This window comes from Anopheles moucheti, chromosome 2 (genome assembly GCF_943734755.1).
Source record: "Anopheles moucheti chromosome 2, idAnoMoucSN_F20_07, whole genome shotgun sequence".
NCBI classification, from domain to species: domain Eukaryota; kingdom Metazoa; phylum Arthropoda; class Insecta; order Diptera; family Culicidae; genus Anopheles; species Anopheles moucheti.
This window is the reverse complement of record NC_069140.1, coordinates 70,092,115-70,108,009: the sequence shown is the minus strand read 5'-3', so window position 1 is coordinate 70,108,009 and position 15,895 is coordinate 70,092,115. Positions and strand designations below refer to the sequence as shown.

At 41.3% G+C, this 15,895-nt stretch overlaps 3 protein-coding genes across 3 annotated transcripts; 1 reads left to right on the top strand and 2 right to left on the bottom strand.

Annotated features, from left to right (window-relative positions):
- Nucleotides 1-7,673: 7,673 nt before the first annotated feature.
- Nucleotides 7,674-9,955, bottom strand: LOC128309332 (F-box/LRR-repeat protein 20-like). The gene is made up of 4 exons (XM_053045688.1): nt 9,769-9,955; nt 8,983-9,635; nt 8,808-8,926; nt 7,674-8,728 (listed from the first exon to the last, which is right to left on the bottom strand). Exons 1-3 carry the CDS (start codon nt 9,810-9,812, stop codon nt 8,865-8,867), a joined length of 759 nt encoding a protein of 252 aa, XP_052901648.1. The 5' UTR covers nt 9,813-9,955; the 3' UTR covers nt 7,674-8,728; nt 8,808-8,864.
- Nucleotides 9,956-10,333: 378 nt separating this feature from the next.
- LOC128297983 (mitochondrial import inner membrane translocase subunit Tim8) lies at nt 10,334-11,158 on the top strand. The gene is made up of 3 exons (XM_053033704.1): nt 10,334-10,370; nt 10,436-10,539; nt 10,622-11,158. Exons 2-3 carry the CDS (start codon nt 10,438-10,440, stop codon nt 10,790-10,792), a joined length of 273 nt encoding a protein of 90 aa, XP_052889664.1. The 5' UTR covers nt 10,334-10,370; nt 10,436-10,437; the 3' UTR covers nt 10,793-11,158.
- Nucleotides 11,159-12,351: 1,193 nt separating this feature from the next.
- On the bottom strand, nt 12,352-15,763 carry LOC128297746 (uncharacterized). Its single transcript, XM_053033438.1, has 9 exons — nt 15,551-15,763; nt 15,287-15,486; nt 14,965-15,163; nt 14,784-14,882; nt 14,582-14,721; nt 13,615-14,504; nt 13,318-13,545; nt 12,974-13,253; nt 12,352-12,684 (listed from the first exon to the last, which is right to left on the bottom strand). The coding sequence occupies exons 1-9, from the start codon at nt 15,725-15,727 to the stop codon at nt 12,663-12,665; spliced, it is 2,235 nt and encodes a 744-aa protein (XP_052889398.1). The 5' UTR covers nt 15,728-15,763; the 3' UTR covers nt 12,352-12,662.
- Nucleotides 15,764-15,895: the final 132 nt, after the last annotated feature.

The window sequence follows — 15,895 nt, the reverse complement described above, 5'->3', positions numbered from 1 at the left end:
TCATCATATCGGCTTGCATTTCATCTGTTGGCAAATAACGAAGATCGATTATGTCCCTTTTTCGCAGATCTTTAGTGTATGCATGTTTGGTATCGATATGCTTCGATCGATTGTCGATGCGGTCAGACTCAACCATCTTAATGCAAGACTGATTGTCTTCCCAGATGACGACGGTCCCGGGATCTGCTTCTCCCGAGTCGTTCAACAATCTTCTGATCCACATCAGTTCCTGGCAGCACGCCGATAGGGCCACGAATTCTGCTTCTGTTGATGATAAGGACACGCAAGTCTGTTTTCTGGTAGCCCATGAAATCAAGCCTCCGCCGTATTTGATCAAGAATCCAGAATTGGACTTTCTGTCGATTTCGTTGCCTGCCCAATCAGCATCCACAAAACATTCTAGCTTTCCTGCTTCGCTGCCCAGGTGCAGCCGAAGGTCTTTAGTACCTTTCAGGTACCGTAGCACTCGTTTAGCTTCCGTCCAGTCACGGTTTGTTGGCATCGACACCTTTCTGCACAGTATGGATGTACTAACACTGATGTCCGGTCGGGTATTCACTGATATGTAAAGCAAACTTCCTACCAATGAACGATACGATGTGTTGGTTTCCAGGACTTTCTCCTCCTTTTGCTTTAGATAACATGGATCGAGCGGAATCTTCGATGGCTTTGCATCCTCGTGTCCGAATCTGCCAACTATCTTTTCGATGTAATTCTTTTGATCAAGTACGTAATGGCCGTCTATTTTCTCTATGTGTATGCCTAGAAATTGCCGCAAATCTCCCAGGTTGGACAGCTTAAACTGTTCTTTTAACACAGCGCTAATATTGTCGAATTTTTTTTCCGATTTGCAGAACACCACCATGTCGTCCACGTAGATCAATATGAAGCACCTTTCGCCTTCCTCGTTCTTCACGTACAAACACGAATCTGCCAGGCCAGGTTGGAACCCCATGTTCTTGAACACTCCGTCGATCTTTTTATTCCAAACCCGTGCAGATTGTTTTAAACCGTACAAGCTCCGTTTGAGTCGGCACACTAGATTTTCATCCGACTGGAACCCTGGAGGCTGCTTCATATATACTTCTTCTTCCAGATCTGCATACAAGTACGCACTCTTTATGTCCAGATGTTTTACCACCATACCCTTCCGAGATGCTATCGACAGCAAAGTCCGAAGAGTGGTTTGTTTCGCCACGGGGGCAAATACTTCGTCATAATCTGTGCCGAACTGTTGGGAGAATCCTTGTGCGACCAATCTCGCCTTGTACCGTACCGCTTGACCATTTTCATTTTCCTTTCGCTTGTAGGTCCATTTACAACCTACTACTTTCTTTCCTGCGGGTAGCGGTACTAACTCCCACGTATGGTTTTCATTCAACGAATTTATTTCGTCTTCCATGGCTGACTGCCAAGCATCCTTTTCTGCGTGCTGAATTGCTTCCGAGTAGTTTCGGGGCTCACTTGCATCATGCTTTGTCAATCCCGATACTTCGACGTACCGCTCCGGTGGGACTCCTTTCGTAACTCGACCAGATCTTCTCGGACCATCTTCAGTATCCACGCTGTCGTTGCTACAGGGTGCTGAGTCTTCATCATTGTCGCTGTTGGCCGAATCGAATGTTTCTTCCTCGTTATCGCTGTTCTCTTCCAGATGATATGAAGGTTTCTTTAACATGGATTCGTATTCAACCTCCTCCTCGATGGCTTTAATTGATGATGCTGGTCTGATTCTGTTAGCGCTGAAATTAAAATTTTCGACAAAACGAACATCCCGGCTAACAATAACCTGTCGCGTTTCAAGATCAACAAATCTGTACGCTTTATGATCCGGTGAGTATCCCACGAACGTGAGCCGTTTTGCGGTAGAAGAGAGTTTGTTACGCTTTTCTTTTGGTATGTGTACCCACGCGCTGCAACCGAAGACCTTAAGATGCTTAACATTTGGCTTAACTCCATGCCATAATTCGAATGGTGACCGCTTTACTGCTTTTGTTGGTAAAATATTTTGGAGATATACTGCGGTATTCAGAGCCTCCGCCCAGTACAATTGGTCCATATTAGCATCAGCGAGTAAACATCTCACCATTTCGACGAGATAACGGTTCTTCCGTTCTGCCACGCCATTCTGCTGAGGACTGTATCCTGCTGTGAATTGCGCCTGTATGCCGTGACGTTTATAAAAGTCCTTCAGCTTATGTCCACGGTATTCTCCTCCTTGATCAGATCGGATAATTTTCGGATTGCGACCGAAAATATTCTTTACCATCAATACGTATTCTTCGATCTTGCTGGCAACGTCTGATTTGTTCTTAAGGAAGTAAAGAACACAATACCGAGAATAATCGTCGATCAATGTCATGAAGTATCGATATCCGGTAACGGAGGGTGTTTCTACTGGCCCACAGACATCTGTGTGTACGAGATCCATCGGAGCATTCGTCGATGAAAAAGATTCCCTCGGGAATGGAGTACGCACACTTTTACTTTTCATGCAGCATTCGCAGGGTTCATCAACGCCGCAGTGTACCATTTTGTATCCGGTGACAAGGTTTTCTCTGGACAGACGGTCAATTGCTCTGATCTCGCGGTGCCCGAATCTTTTGTGCCATACGTGCTCGCAGTCTATGTTGTGGTGGCTTTGTGTCGCTAGCACGGCCCTGCAGGATTGCTTCAGTACATATAGGCCGTTAACTTCATATGCACAAGCGACGGTCGTATTTCCCAACGTGATTCGACATCCTATTCGATCGTCAAATGTTACTGTTGCACCTTTCTGGATGATTTGCGACACCGACAGCAGGTTTAGAGTCAAACTTGGTGTATATAAGGCATCACTTAGTTTAACCTCCCTGGGCTCTCCTTTCTCGTTGCATAGTGTTACCATCGCGGTACCCTTGCCTTTGACTGGAGCCTGTTTTCCATCTGCCAGCCTCACCCATTTTACATCGCTGCTTCTTAATTCGCTGAAACAATCCCGGTCTGCAACGGTGTGGCTGGATGCACCAGAATCTACAACCCAAATTTTGCTTTTATTATCCGTTTCACTTACCCCTGCAAACGCAAATGATACGCTGTCGTCCTTCTTCTGTGGTTTGCCACGGCTGCTGCTTCTATCAGACGCCCGAACCGATTGTGGACAATTCGGCTTCGTGTGACCCGTCTTGTTGCACCGGTAACACACGATCGGCCTTCTCTGCTTGCTATGTCGTCCGATGCCAACCTCCAGCACGGAATCCGTTGTTACCTCGCGTTGCTTGTCGGCCTCGTCGATCAGCTTACTCTTCACGAGCTCCATTGTGAGATCGTCGTCTGCGCGAGCCTCCAAAGCGGTGGAGAGTGTGGCGAAGGAGTTTGGCAGGCTCCGCAGAATCATCGCGACCCTGAGGTTTTCTGGCAACTCCTGTCCAGCATTTCGCAGCTGCTCGAACAAATCTTCCATTTTAAATATGTGTTCGACCATATCTTCGCCATCCGAGTATCGCTTATCACAAATCCTTTTTAGGAGTGAAACTTTTGAGGTTAGAGTTGTCTTGCGATGATGGTTCTGTAGCGACAACCAAGCCTCGCGTGCCGTCCTCGAAGCACGAATTAACCCGTGTTGGTTGTCCTCTATCAGCAAACCGATTGTCGCCCTGGATTTTAGAACACCAGCGTCCCATGTAGCCTGCGATTCGCCATCCGGTTTGACACCCGGTTCTACGAAACGCCAAAGCTCCTCCCGGACGAGTAACAGCTCCACCTTAAAACGCCAACTGTTGTAGTTGCTGTTATTCAGCTTTGTTATGTTGAATCGGCTACCCTCCATTTTCGACATCGACTCAAAGGATTTACAGCGGATAAAACGGTGTGCGCTGGGCCCATAACCTGTTAGAATACGCTATAATAAGTACGCAGCACTTTTCTACTCGACTCGTCACACGCTTGGTTTTATTCTCTCACACATGTATACAATGACGCTTTGCGTATCAAAACGGAAGTAGTTAGAATGACAGAAGAAATGTCATTTCGTTATTATGTCGTCTGCGTTGCAGAGTGGGTGATCCCATGTCCAACAAATAAAACATCCTCCTTCGACCCTAATTCGGCTGCCTCAACAGGTGCTCGAACAGGACGCTGAATTCTCCGCTTTCCGGACGGTGCATCATTATTTTTGCACAACTTTAATGGAAACAAATTGACTCACAAATTGTACGCGTAGGAAGAATCGAACGCGCGCGCTTTTTGTTGTGTTTGTATGTATGACGTTCTTCTGCTAGGTTTGACGTCCTTCATGCTTTGACAGTTTGTCGTATACGACAACTCCTAGAGCACCCATAAAACTTGTCGTTGTCGTTGGTCGTATACGACAACTCCCCAGAGCAGGCCCTTAGTGAAATGGCAAATATCACACATGTACTTTGTTACACCAATCAAGTAAATCTGGAATGTATTAATAAAAGATGAAATTAAAGATACTAAAAACAAAGTACTGCATGAAGGTTTTTTTTATTAAATAATGTAATAGTTATTTTTCTGCATGTTTCCATTTTTAAAAAGCGTTTGTGCTACAGTTTACAGCTACAGTTAAACAAACACGGCTTTAGATTCGGCACATTTAGTTGCCAGCAGTTTCAGCAGTAGTAAATGTGGAGGGGAAAGATAATTTCTCGGATAGTGCATAATTTCGTAGTGGAAATTAACGTGAACCTCGTGACAATTAAAAAGGGTACGGTGACACATGTTGCCATTATGTCATCGCTTTGCACTCGTCAACAATTAAATGATGCAATAATGAGTTGGAGTGCACCCTTTAGTAATATGTTTTCATTTTCTTAAGAGAAGGTGAATTAGTATTGACGTTGTCGAATAGTTGAAATTAATAAAAGTGTGTTTTAAATCACATCTGTTTCAACGAGAACATAAATCTTCACTGTACTATACCTATGATACATAGCTAATTTGAACTGAAGATATTTGGTAATTAGGCAAGTCAAGCGGCAAGTATTTAGGGTGATCTGATGGCTCAGCTGGAACAGTATATCTCAATTTTTATGCAACACAGTATATAGTCCAACTCTGGTAAGTGCTCCTGTTCCTTCTGTACAATTGTTTACAATCGGTTAAAGCATATCCCCTGAGTCTCACCGATCCGATTGAAGAGTTTAAATCCGTTGTCAGTAGACTTGTTACATTCTAGGTATTTGATGGCCCAGATGGCTTCGTCCATGGATGATAAGTTCTTCTCGTAGCTGTCGTAATGAAGCTCTCTACTGCTCTCTCCGGCATCTCCCGATCCGCTCCATTCAAGTGCAACGGTTGTCGGATATTGAGTAAGCTCAATAAACCATACGACATTGCATTAAAAATTAAAACACATAGAAGTTTGCGGGGTAGTAAAACAAACAAGACGTTTCTGTTTTATTATCGTTTATCAAATACTACGGCCACCATTTCTCTTTTTTGCCAAAAAAAACAAGACAAAATAATGTAGTAGTTATAGTTGGTAGTGGAACTTCCAGTGGTACAAAAAATACTACATGGTGCAGGTCGTGCAAAATTCTGTTCGTGCCTGTTTTCTTATTATCATCTTGAATTTGATTTATGAAATTTCGTTTTATGGTTGATAAAAATTCTGCATTTATAATTGGTCTTTGTTCCCTCGGACTTCGAAACGGTCTGCGTGTGATGACTTCCAACCACATGGAACCATGCGTGGGGCTGTTGCGGAACATAGTATTTTTAGAACATTGTTATTGCCAAGAAGTGTATGGAAGTATAGTTTTACATTTACTTATTGCTGTTACCCAATGTAGTATGGTGTATATTTTAAAGAATTTTTTAACTTTACCTTTAGTAACTTAACACTACGAGATGTAAATATGTGTGAAGAAACTATAATACCTAAAATTAGAAGAGTATCTTAATAAAAGCCTCGTCACAAAATAGCCTCTTCAAATAAGCGTTAGGATAAGCATGTAGATCTAAAGAACTGTAACATTGGAACTATAATTCCAAAAAAGCGCTCAAAACTAAGATCTGGCATTCGGTATGCGGGGAACACTAAACTAGTCGCTATAATTACTCCAAACAGTTTTCAACACGCTCTAAAATTCGGCGCTTAATGACTATCAATACTAAGTGTTACAGAACTGCTATAAAAAAATACCTTTCCTCCAAAATCGCTTCGTAAGTGAGTGGTCTGTGGTTGTATACCTGGGCATGTTGTGTCTGTGTAGCATGTAGTGTGTTGTATTATTAGCACTAGGTGTTAGAAGAAAAAATAAACAATCGGGACGATTACGATGCACTTACACATTATAACAACTAACAATGTTTTGCATCTAGCAATAGTGGTGTTTTCGATTACAATAATTTTGCATTTATATATGTATGTATATGTATGTATATATAGTAGTTTGCTTCGTGTTATTATTATTTGTATGCATTTCAGTATTCCTTTTTCGATGGCTTAACGTGTGGTTGGATTGAAAGCGGCCACATCTCGTCCGTTCCGTTACGTTCGATTATAAAATTTTGATTTAAAAACGTCTGTACGAGCATGATTTGCACCATATCATCCTCTTATTATTGCCTCGTTACAAATCGCTTCGACGACAGTTAGTTGGTGCTATGTAGCAAAAATGTCCTTAGTGCAATTTCTGTGCCTTATATGTGTAAACCGTAGCATGAAATTTGTGTGCCCATTATTTGTGTTCCGGCCCTGCCTTAATCGTTTGTTACTTGTTTCGTCACAGAACATCGCGTTCCATCCGTTTCCGTTTAGTATGAGTTACTTTTGTATTTTGAATGAATAAGAATTAGAATTTGAATTTTGCATGAACTATTTGAATAACTTTTACTTTTGTTGTTTCACTTGGAAGGATATACGATTATCGAGTGAGGAGTTTAAATGTATTGCCGTTTTTCTACGATTTCTTGCTTTCCTTTCCAGCTCAAGCATACACACCGGTTAGCGCGAACGGCGCTATTGCTTTCTTGGTTCGATGTTTAAAGCTGTTACACGTTCGTAGCATTAATTGCTTTCTGCTACCATTCCATAAAACTATTTGCGCTAGTATACTGCAAACTATCGCTAACTAAGGTAACACGCCCGTAAATGGTTCTCTGTTTTTCACGGTTTAATCATCCCCTAATTCATTGTTGGTCCGGATTATTAGTAACTTTTTTGTAGCTTCGTATTATTAAGGAGATTTGTTATACAATGGCTGGATAGTAGTTTTACTAGCGAACAATCAAACAAAATACATGGGTTATTATTTAACCCGTTTGTTCGATTTAAAATTCATTGCTTTACTGTGCGCCGGTATCCTTTGTTTGAATATTATTATCATCTATTATAGCCCTAGCCTGGTACATTATTATTGGTGCATTTGAGAAATGGACATCTTGTATCATGTGACAACAAACACGTTGAAGGACGTGATCGTTTGGGACGTAGGAACAGGCTAGGCGATAAAATTTGTTTGGATGATTTGAAAGTTTGTTTGTTTCCAGCAGAACATACTAAAATTCAACTTTAACTCAACTAACGCTACTGTGGACAGTAGACAATGTATACCGTTATTGATAGCAATACTTTCATTCTGTAATGCCTTTTCAGCGGCTTTTTGGAGCATCGGTTTGGTTTGAGATCGTTCATGGTGTTTATATGAATACTGTTAGCAAACAAATCAGATTCCTGTTGTGTTTTCTTACGAGTCGTTTCTCGTTTGAACATGCAATACATTCTATGTGTATCTATGTGTAATAAAAAGAATGTGTATCTAAATGGCAACATAAAAACCTAACCACCCTAGCATTCGCGCTAGGCTAATGACCACCCACATTACCTGTTCATGCGGGTACATATATATTTGATTTTTACTCTTACTCTACCGGCCAGTGCTTGTACAATATCACCGTACGTGCTATCTCGTTAAAATAGTTGTCTCGCTATTACACTGCTAGCGATGCTTGTTGTATTACCCTGCGTGTAGCTAACCTACTATCATACTATGCGTAATGGTCCATTAGAAAATCCTGTTTGCATTGCTACGTATCGCGTGTTTTAGGGATTTTATTGTAATTAGTCGCATTAAACGTACGGGAAAACGTGCTATATGAATGTAAGGGGAAAAAGGGTGGAGTCCCTTTTCTAAACGGTTACCGTTCTATTACACTATTACGTGGGTCATTATTTTAACAGTTACGTGCTGGTTGAACTTACACATTAGTATTACAATTGATTGCTTCTCTGTTTTGCTAGTGTTTTGCTATAAATTGTAGTAATTTGAAATAGTTTAATTTCTGTCATGTAGTGAAATTACCATTAACGTTTGCGTTTGGGTGCTAAATACATAGTTCAGTGTGTAAGTAGTGAATTGATTATAATAGCAGCGATGCTACAGACGAGCATCCGTTAAAATATAGCTATCATCTATAGAGAATAATTTCCACGTGTTCTTTTTTCCATTCAGGAGTTTGCAGATTACTTTCGTACGTTTGTTAGCTTTGTTGGTCCACGGTATAATAATAGCTCCTTCCACATTCCGCAGCAAATAGTCAACATGTTTTTATTTTTGTGACTGTTTCTTTTTGTCTGCTTAATTCTTTGCTATCACTGGATTATATTGCCTTATATGTTGAACGGTAAATGAACGCATAAAAAAATCATTTAGATCATGGGTGATAATTAACTCTAAGTAAAAATTATGTGGAATATTGCTATATTCACTGTGCTGCTACACTGTGAAAAGAGGATTCGTATCAATGTATGTCGAAAGCTAATGTGTTAAATGCATTAGTCTGTGGAGATATATAGCTACCTTTTGTATTGTTCGCGTAGTTGAAGGTTCATGATAATACCGGCTGCCTCTGCTATATCAGTTAGAGATGGTCCAGTAGATGTATTTCAAATGCTTCCCAAAGCCTACAATTTCCAGGTCTACAAGGCAACACAAATTAATTTCCTGTTGCAAGAACCATCCCCGTTCTACCTACCCTCGATGCTACATCCTTCGAAACCAATGTACTTTATCGTGTTCCAGGACAATGCCGACAGCCCATCGCTGGTAATCGGACAGTGGCCCACGTTCAAATCTTCCAGCGTCTTTCCGCATCGTTCGTTCGCGATCGCCTTTAGGAATTTGTCCGTAATGCTCGTGTGGGAAACGTTAAGCCGTATCAGTGGCATACCGCTCAGACATTCTGCCGACCCATCGCCAACGTTCTTGCACGATTCGAGATCGAGTGTGTCCAGCTGGGGGCAGCTGCTTGTCAGCACACGTACAAACTCGTCGTCAATCAGTGGGCAGTTTTTTACATAAAAATGCTGCAGTTTGCCCAATCGCTGTATCATCGCGTGTAGACCGGTGCGAGTAAACCGATAGTTCCCCTCGGTTAGGGTAAGGCTACGCAGGTGAGGACACTTTTCGGCCATCAGCGTCAAGATACCGTCGGTGATCGTCGATGTTGACAGGTTTATTCTGGTGAGAGACGAGTTCAGCAGCAGCCGGGGCAGTTCCTCATCGTGGAAGCCTTTATGAACGCGCACAACGTTCAGAAAGATGGCATTTTTTACCAGTGCCGGCAGCAACTCGAGATATTCGATATTTTTGTACAGCTGTAGATTTTTTGCTACGAACCGGATGCACCTGGGGGTAGAGTGGAAAGTGACAGAGCCACCATTCGGAGCGGTTGTTGCGTAGGAGGAGAACATGATAGTGAAATGTGCGTGGGACGATAGAAGGTCACGCCATATGGTTGTGACCAGTGCGTTATACGTACGAGTGAAACAGCGTCTCTGGCTGTGGGCCAGCCCTAACACTCATTTTTGAAGTTTTCCGTGTTGGCTGCCAGGGAGTTGCACGCCGTCGGGATCGCCGCAATTGGTAGGGATCTAGGGGCACTTGGGTATAATTGCAAGGACACACGGAAGTTGTGCGATTACTAACTTAAAAAACGGAACACTATTTACAACGAATATTCACGGTTGAATGGCGAAAAGCGACGTAGCAACACACGCACATGAATGTTTATAAACAAAGCAACCAAGCAGGCTGTCATTTTGGGTTACCCTGTGTCTTGTTTTGCAGGATACAAAGCCGATAAGATATCACTTTTCAGACGTAATCCGGAGAATGAATATTATTATCATAAATTATCCCTGTTTGTATCTGGTTGAATCAACTATCGATTTTTATCGAAAACAGAGAGGAAAATAGAAATAAAAATAAAAGAACTTTCAACAAATGTTATTTGGGACAACATTTGTTTTGGCCGAATTAGACAGTTTGTGCAACCCATAGTTTGTCATTGCATAATAACACGAGGTTGTCAAATTGAGCTTGTCAATTTCTTACTCGGACGGTAAATAATTTCATCAGCGGGTATGCAAGTTTGCAAAAGTTAACAAATTTGTGCATGAAAGTATAATAAAACATTCCATTTGCAGCCATGTCGAATTTTGGAAGTAGCGACACCGCCAAACCGAATGTCGATCCTGAGTTGCAGGATTTTCTAATGGCTGAAAACGAACGTGCCCGGCTCAGTGCACAAGTAGGCTCAACCACAAACTTCTCCCCAAAATGACACAATGCTTCGAAGATTATTACATTTGACGCTCCAATTTTGATTGTAGATCCACGAATTTACCGACATATGCTGGGACAAATGCGTGGAGAAACCGAGCAACAAACTAGACAGCAGAACGGAAACATGTTTAGCGAATTGTGTAAACCGCTTCGTCGATACGTCGCTTCTGATAACGCAGCGTTTTGCGCAAAGTTTGCAAAAGAGCCAAGGAATGTAAGGAACTTACTATGCCCTACCCGGTACCGCGTTACTTGGCCGTGTGGGGGAAAAGCATTTCGGGGAGTAGTTCTTAGTTTCGACCCTAAGCATGATGGTGTTCTCCTAAATATATGTGCCTAGCGGCACACATAAATACCGCTACACCTGTGATGTCACACCCATTTCGGGTTTTTCATATAGAAAACTTGTTTCGGGTTAGTATGAATGTACAATATCTTCTTGCGGACCGTATCAATTTTAATAGTTTATCGATAACCTCGTTCTAACGCACATTTCGGACAGTTTTAATCAAAGAAGTTTGTTAGAAAATATACCGGTGCCAACTACAGGCAGTTCACCGGATACGATAACGGACCGCAATAATCCGGGAACGATCCGCGTAAATTGACTTTATGCGTAAATGTTAACATATATCTCTATGTATACAAATACAAATTCTCGTAAAAAATACAAAGTATATACAAATTTTCGGAAAAAAACACCATAACGCGTAACACTCGTGCATCGTTGGCGATTGGTTCGCGAGTTAGTCAGGGAGTGTAGGTAAAAGGGGGGGTGTATGGATTAACATAACCAAACTATCCCTTTAAAGCTTACACCGGAAACTTGGAAGAAATCCAATCGATTTTGGTTTTAACGATTTTTTAACGGTTTTTCTAAATTATAACGAGAAAGGATTTTGGTTGTTCATACAATATAGCAAAGGTTTTTTAAAACTAGAACATTCCCAGAGGGAAAATAGAACAGACCTCGCATAGAACGAGTGATTGATTCACGATTCCTACGGTATTGTTTCAAATACTGCGACCAAAACGAATTGAATTTCAAATTAAAAGCATGTCAAATAAAAGGAAAGCCCTGAAAGCGATAGTGCGTCGTACGTAGTGCGGTGTAAGGTGGTTGAACCAAAGTAACTGCCGGTAAAACCAAAATGGCTTACACCAAAGGAACTGTTAGCTGCTACGCATCGATTTGTAGGAGAAGACAGAAATCTATTGCACTTTGTGGTTCTGTTTCGTGAAGTACGTGCACGTGGAATAAGATTTTGTTGAATGGATTCTGCTGCTATTGGTTGTCGAAGAAGTCACTGACGCTGCTAGCGGAAGTCCACTGCTGTTGCTGTTGTACGCTCGCTGTGCTTCCGGGACATTCACCTTACAACACTCAGTTATACTTCTACGATCGTAGAAGTATCGGGTATTTACCACACACAATCCACTAACATGGATGTTCAGCCATACGTATGAACGCATGTCTGTTCACGATGACTTGCGCCTTTATCTCTTATTTTATGCGCCTTTTTTACGTATACCAGGTATTGACCAGTGCCGGTACAGCGCACCGACTGCAGGTGCAGGACAACACAAATTGAAATATAATAATAATAACAATTTGTGTTATGCACAGCCGGTTTGATTATTTTACATAAGAATAGAGTTTTTTTTCTATTAATTTTTCATATTTAAATTTTATTCTATCCAAGAAAACACAACGGATCGTTTTACATAATGGTAGAGTTACATGTATTGAATGGATGAAACCATTTATGATGGCTCCGTAACAAGCTATACGTAATGAATAATGTTTATATTAGGACGAGAATGAAAGTTTTGAAAGAATTACGGAAGCTTTTTGTATGTTTATTCAATTCACGTATAGCAGAAAGTATCTAAGCTCTAATAGCATAATAATACAATAAATTCTGTACCAATTCTTGTATGTGATTCAATAGAGTGGTATTAACAATCCATGCAAAATTACGTCATTAATGTCGATCATACATCAGAGTACGTACATGTCTCAGTATTAATTTGTAAAAACAGGTCTTCTCGTCCTATACCGCGAGACTTCTCTTCAGTTCAATTGAGTCAGTGAGCTCCAGCGTTGTTACTAAAAGAATTAAATGTAAAAAGAACATCATGAGCTTCCAACTATGCCACACTATATAAGCGTTAGTAATGTTTCGTTCGTATGAATCTTGAGAAGAGTCATAAGCATGAAGAATTCAGTGAGCACCACGAGACGACTCTAACATATTCATGAATCTTCAAAGTGTTTTTGAATATTCAAAGATTCATAAATCCTGAAAAACTTACCTATTTTTTAGGATTCATGAGTCTTTGAGGAATTCTTAATCTCTGAAGATGTGTTGTCTTTAAGAGAGATAAAATTGTCCTACCTGGTATGAGATAAAATTTCTATGATTTTGTTTGCGTGTGTTAATATATGCGCACGATCTCCTTCCGTTAGTACATCGGTTACAATACAACAATCGTGTTGATTTACTTCACGCTGCACTCTGTACTCTTGATGTTTTTCGACTTTGTAAAGGCTCGTGTAAACCTTTTGTGTTGCATGAACAGACACGGTTTCGGACGGTGGCGTCATATTTACATCCTCCAGCGTCGCTATTTCTGTCGATGGATTGTTACCTACTTCCGTACAGGCACCAATACCTACTGTATTGATAATGACAAGGTATAATTAAAATTATACTATGAGATAATTGGCGTTAATACTCACCCTCTGTTGTTTCGGTGGTCGTCAATTTGGTAGTAGTTTGTGTGGTCGTTTTTTTGGCGTTCAGCCTTTTGCGGTTTTGCGGTTTGGATAGCGTTGCATCCATTGAACGACACGAAACATCGTCACCAGTAACATCTATCTGCTTGGTCGATTCTACAGTTGGTGTCCCTGACCAAGCACCCGATTGCTGTGCTTTTCTACCCTTTGCAGCTGGTCTTTTTTCGGTTCCTATGTGAAATGGTAAGTAAATGATAACTAAAAATTACCCTCATACGAATCAATTGTGTTAATACTGACCCGTGTCACGGTTGGTTTCTACATTCTTCTTCATGTTTGCTCTGGTACGTAGTACACTTGTTGATACTTTGCTTTGGCGCATCGTTCCTTTTTGATTTCCACGACCATGGATCGCTGGTTTAGATAACATAATGTAAGGCACGTACGTGGGATCGCTGCCCTCACTATTCGCCTGCTCATGGTCACTATTTTCATCAATTGAAGATAATTCATCTTGATCGATCAGGAGCGGTATGTCCAATACCTTTGGGGTGCATTGGTTTTTCGGAGTTGAACATTGCCCAAATTGCGAACGCTGGTTGCTAGCAACACTCGCGCCTTTTTTAACTCTTCCTGTTTTTGCAACCGTTCCAAAACGACCGTTTTGTCTCCGTTGTTCTTGTTCCTCCTCTCGCATGCGCGCTATATCGTACGGGTCGTACATTAGGCGCTTATTTTTGGCGGAGCTGTTCAGTAATTTAGCTTTCCACTGCATGTCGAAAGGTTTGAAATTCGTGTCCCGCTCATGAAAACTAATATTTTCCTCGCAATTATTTTCATTCTGCCCCATTGAGTGCAAAGCCTGTGGAGACGTTGAATCTCTTGGAATTGGAGGCGTCCGTACCATTTGGCTATTGTCGTTGACCAACGAGTGGCTGCTAGGATTAAGATCCATAGTGTTGTACAGTTTGTCGTGCCGGATTACGACTTCATCGATCGATGGTTCATTATGTGAAAAATTAGGTGATATATATTGAATCGAGTTGATGAACGGTTTTATAAAGATGGCTAGTTCGTGTAGCTCAGCATTGTCCGAACAAGCAATCTTTAGCTGGTAAGATTCTCCCATAGAAACTCCCGTCGCTGTAATTTTTCCATATTCACATACAACACGCGGCTCCTTGCAGTCCCTGAAGGCAGAAGTAAGTGAAAGGAAATGCAACTTATTCACTGGTGGTTAGGCGAGCTTGATTTTCCCATTACTTACGAAAAGATGTCCAACGTGGAGATGTCTTTATAGTCGACACTAACTTCAGACATGTTGTCCCGTTCTCCTTCAAAACAAAAGGAGCCAAACGAAAGCTCGAGCGGTTGAGAATTCCATTCGAACGAAATACAATCATAGCCCTGAAAAAAAAAAGTATGTTTGTGACCGCTGTGATATGTTTACCCATTGTGTTGGACTTTACCCTACGTGGTACAATTGTTCTGCCGCCGAATGTTGCAAAACGGGCAGACAGTGAAAAGTACTTTCGGTCCGGAATGTTATTCAGAAAGTTTCGGCATTTCTACAACCAAGACAGTGTTCGTTAAAATTCTTAAATAAAACAGAGTAAAGTGGGGATAAGAAAGAGAAATCATTTAACTTACCGAATTGAACGATTCCAATGGCCACGATAACATTTCGGTCAGTTTTCCCGTCACATCGTCAAAATCGTTCAATACCTCCTGTAACGTAGCTTCCCTATCGGTAGGGTCGTATTTATACACATATGTGTAAATAATACCTACAATGGAGGACATAATGCTGAAATTGTTCATCTGCCTGAAGTAATGATTAACAATTGGGCTGAGAAAGCAGAAAAAACAAAAAAAAATCAAAAGTATTAAAAGATAGAACACGTTACATGAGCATGCAAGTGGAAAGAACAAATACCCCCATAACCTGCTTTGCCTGGTACATGGTACTTACAGCTTCGCTCGCAACATTTCACGTAGCGATACTACTTCCGAAAGGTGCAGGTTGCCCATGATATTGTGAATTGTGACAAGCGACAAGATAACCACTTGCGTACTCACATAACCCCGGTTGATAATTTCCAATATCGTGTTCAGTATGTTGGTCACTACAATTATATCTCGATCGGTATGATCACATCGTGAAAACAATTGCTGTAACGGAAAATGGACGCATGTAAATAAAACCAGAACTAGAATTTGCCACACCGCTTCTCACCTCGCAAAGCATCAACGTTTGAAAATAACCTTCTTCGTACTGAGCGTCATCTTCAAGCAGGACGAAGAAATGCGATAAAAATTTTCGCGTTTCTTCTAGCTGTACCGATATTTCCTGTATCGAGGCCAGTTTTTGAAGCTTCTTTTCTATAAGTTGCAGCGATATTTTCGGTTTCATTGTGATACACACTTGATTTAGCTTCGATTTGCTGTAATGGATTGCACCTTTGTTTGAGCACTGCACGAAACACCCGTATTGGCCGTTGCCAGATTTGCAATTGATGCCCGTATTGATTCTCTCGTTTAGCGTGCCCTCACAACCGAACGGTAGCAACAGGCCTGGTTG